The sequence below is a fragment of the Octopus bimaculoides genome, chromosome 21 (genome assembly GCF_001194135.2).
Source record: "Octopus bimaculoides isolate UCB-OBI-ISO-001 chromosome 21, ASM119413v2, whole genome shotgun sequence".
Classification (NCBI taxonomy): domain Eukaryota; kingdom Metazoa; phylum Mollusca; class Cephalopoda; order Octopoda; family Octopodidae; genus Octopus; species Octopus bimaculoides.
The window spans coordinates 37,155,644-37,158,553 of record NC_069001.1 but is presented as its reverse complement, the minus strand read 5'-3'; the positions used below and the strand labels follow the sequence as shown (position 1 = coordinate 37,158,553).

Genomic DNA, 2,910 nt, shown 5'->3' with positions numbered 1-2,910 from the left:
AGCTACTATAGTTATTATTATATGAGGTATTTTTTAAAGAATGTTATTTTATTTTAATTCATCCGTCTTTTCCTCGAAAATCAATAGATAGAACAACCTACTTGTTATAGATCTGTTGAATCACGGCTAATCTGGGTCTAAATAACGAGTCCCTGCATCAAATAGTAACTAATTTTGGCACTACCAAATACAGAGGTCCCGGTGCATCTTCGTAACGATGTTTTTACAGTACACTCTCGTTAGGGTTAGGGTGTCATTAAACGTCCACACAGCGTACAAAAATCTACCAAACTAGATCACCTACCCTTTATGTCGATACGTCGGGACCTCTGCATTTAAGTAGTACCCTAATTTTCCCTTTGAATTACAATTTACTTCCTTGGTGATGTTGCGGTTAATATTTCGAAATAATTCAACGCTGCTTTTGAGTGGCATGATTTGGGCTTTGGCTGCTCTATGTGGATGTTTGATCTGCTAAAGATAGTAGCCAAGTTATAGATACCCAGCTGTTTCTTTATATTGCATATTTTTTAATAAAATTCTGCAGCGGCACCAGTTTCTTTGGTAATTTGGCATAATTTCGATATGACTCGAATTTTGTCAACAAAAGAACTCGGTAATTTTCGTGAACACGTTTTGTCTTGTCAACTGTGTTTGTTCCCCCCCCCCCCGCACATCGCTTGACAACCGATGCTGGTGTGTTTACATGCCCTTAACTTAGCGGTTCTGCGAAAGTAAACGATAGAATAAGTACTAGGCTTACAAAGAATAAGTCCTGGGGTCCATTTGCTCGACTGCGGTCAAATGGCTGAAGCAACAGAATGAAAGACCGTCCAGTATTCATGTTGACTTTTGTCTCTTCACTATCTTCCTCTTGATTTTTATTTACTTTTTTAACATCCCGAACAATTTGAAATGTCTTTATTTTAAAATCATAACATTAAAAAAAGGCGAGTCTGACGAAAGCGACCCCTCTGATTTTTGTTGTTGTTTTTTTTGTATGTGTTCTATGCCCATGTGCATAAACACATACATACGCAAGTATGCATACATACACACATAAACATAAGTAATTCAGCTGGGGAAAAAATTTAAGACAGACTTTTCCCAAAAGATCTCCATGTGAAAGTGTCAGTGATATAGCTTCTGTGAACTTATTTCTAATGTCATTCAGTTGGCTTAGTATGTGGCAGGGATGTGCCACCTGAATAAAATAAATTGATAGCAACATTTTCCTTTTATGGCAAAATATGCATCTAATTCCATAAAATTATGAAGGTTACTCTGATTACTATGCACAAAATGCAAAGTGTTTAATTTTTTTTGTAGATTAGGTAGGCATAATTCACCCCAGCTTTTCAATCTCAGTATTTAAGCTAGACATAGTACTGATGTAATACATGTGCTGTGTGCATTCCTACAACACCATTTTCTATACGTGCTATAAAAGCAGAAGTAAATCATGCGCCTGTGTTTCACTTATTTTTTCGTGTTTTACTATATAAAGGGAGCCAACTGCCTACCCTGAGTAATTACTGATGGCCTGGGCCTGGTGTGTATTCATTGTTATTTATTGCTATGAAATTTCTGCTGTTCAATTTCTCTTGCCTACTCTTTATATCTTCCATTTTTTCTCTCTTTCAGAAAATCAGATTATGTTGGCATAAACATCGTTTTCAGAGGATAAAAGACACATAGTAAAAGAATATAGAATCTTTTCTGTTGCTGTCACAGTTTTCTATTGTTTCGAGCTGTATTCTGCTTAAAACTACTACCACACTTGTCTGTTTTCTTTGACGAGTTCCTATTTTCTGACCATTATTTTCACCTCTGCGTTTTTTTTTTGTGAAACTCATTATTGGTTGCTGTCCTGTCACTACCTCATTTTCATAATTTTGAACTGTGTGTTTTCCTGGATCTTTTCAAACTAAATAGAAGTATGGCCACAGCCAACTCTAACCTTTCAAGTCTGATGGAGAAATTGAAAACTGAGGAGGATGTGGTTTCTTATTTACAAGAAAAGGGTATTATCCCTAAAAGGAAATTATGTGCAAACAAACACTATATGAGGAAAAAGATGGTTCATGGGAAGGTTTATTGGCGATGCTCCCAAAAAGGATGCTGTGTGTGTATTTCTGTCAGAAGAGGTACATGGTTGGAAGGAAGGACTCTTCCTCTTAGGACTGTAGTGCTTTTCCTTTACTCATGGTCCAAGGAATTGACTTCAGTCCATTTTTGTGTTGAAGAACTGGGGATGAAGCACAGCACAATTGTTGATTACAACAGCTATGTTCGTGAAATATGTGCAGAGGACTTGCTTCGCCACCCAGTTCAGATAGGTGGTCCTGGGAAGACTGTTGACTTAGACAAAATAGTCTTCTCAAGAGGTAAATGTAACCGAAGAAGTTTGCTACCTGAGCAGTGGGTATTCGGAGGAGTGTGTCGCGAGACCAAGGATGTTTTCCTTTATGCGGCATCATGTCTGAATCGCGACACACTAGAGGAATGCATACGTCAGTCAATTCTTCCAGGAACCACAATTTTCAGTGACATTTGGGAATCCTATTCTCCCATTCTTAAAATTGATGATTATGCGTTGCGTTATAGAACAGTGAACCACAGTGTGGAGTTTGTTAACTCAGAAGGTAGTACCCATATGAAACTAGTGGAAAACACAAGAATCCCTTTAAAACGAGGGAGAAAACAACGCTGTGGAACCAAAAGTTCTACCATTGACTTGTATCTCTGCGAGTTTATGTGGCGCAAGAGATATGAGAATTGTAATTTGTTTGAGAAACTCCTCGAGTGTATTTCAAGCTTTTGTTTTTGAATTTTCTCGAGTAAAATGTATTGCTTTTCTTTTTGTTTTTTAATTTAATTTTTCACAAAAGAACTTGGCAGATGTAAAGC

At 37.3% G+C, this 2,910-nt stretch overlaps 1 protein-coding gene across 1 annotated transcript; it reads left to right on the top strand.

Annotated features, from left to right (window-relative positions):
• On the top strand, positions 1-2,859 carry LOC106884119 (uncharacterized). The gene is made up of 2 exons (XM_014935341.1): positions 1-26; positions 1,645-2,859. The coding sequence occupies exon 2, from the start codon at positions 1,940-1,942 to the stop codon at positions 2,828-2,830; it is 891 nt and encodes a 296-aa protein (XP_014790827.1). The 5' UTR covers positions 1-26; positions 1,645-1,939; the 3' UTR covers positions 2,831-2,859.
• Positions 2,860-2,910: the final 51 nt, after the last annotated feature.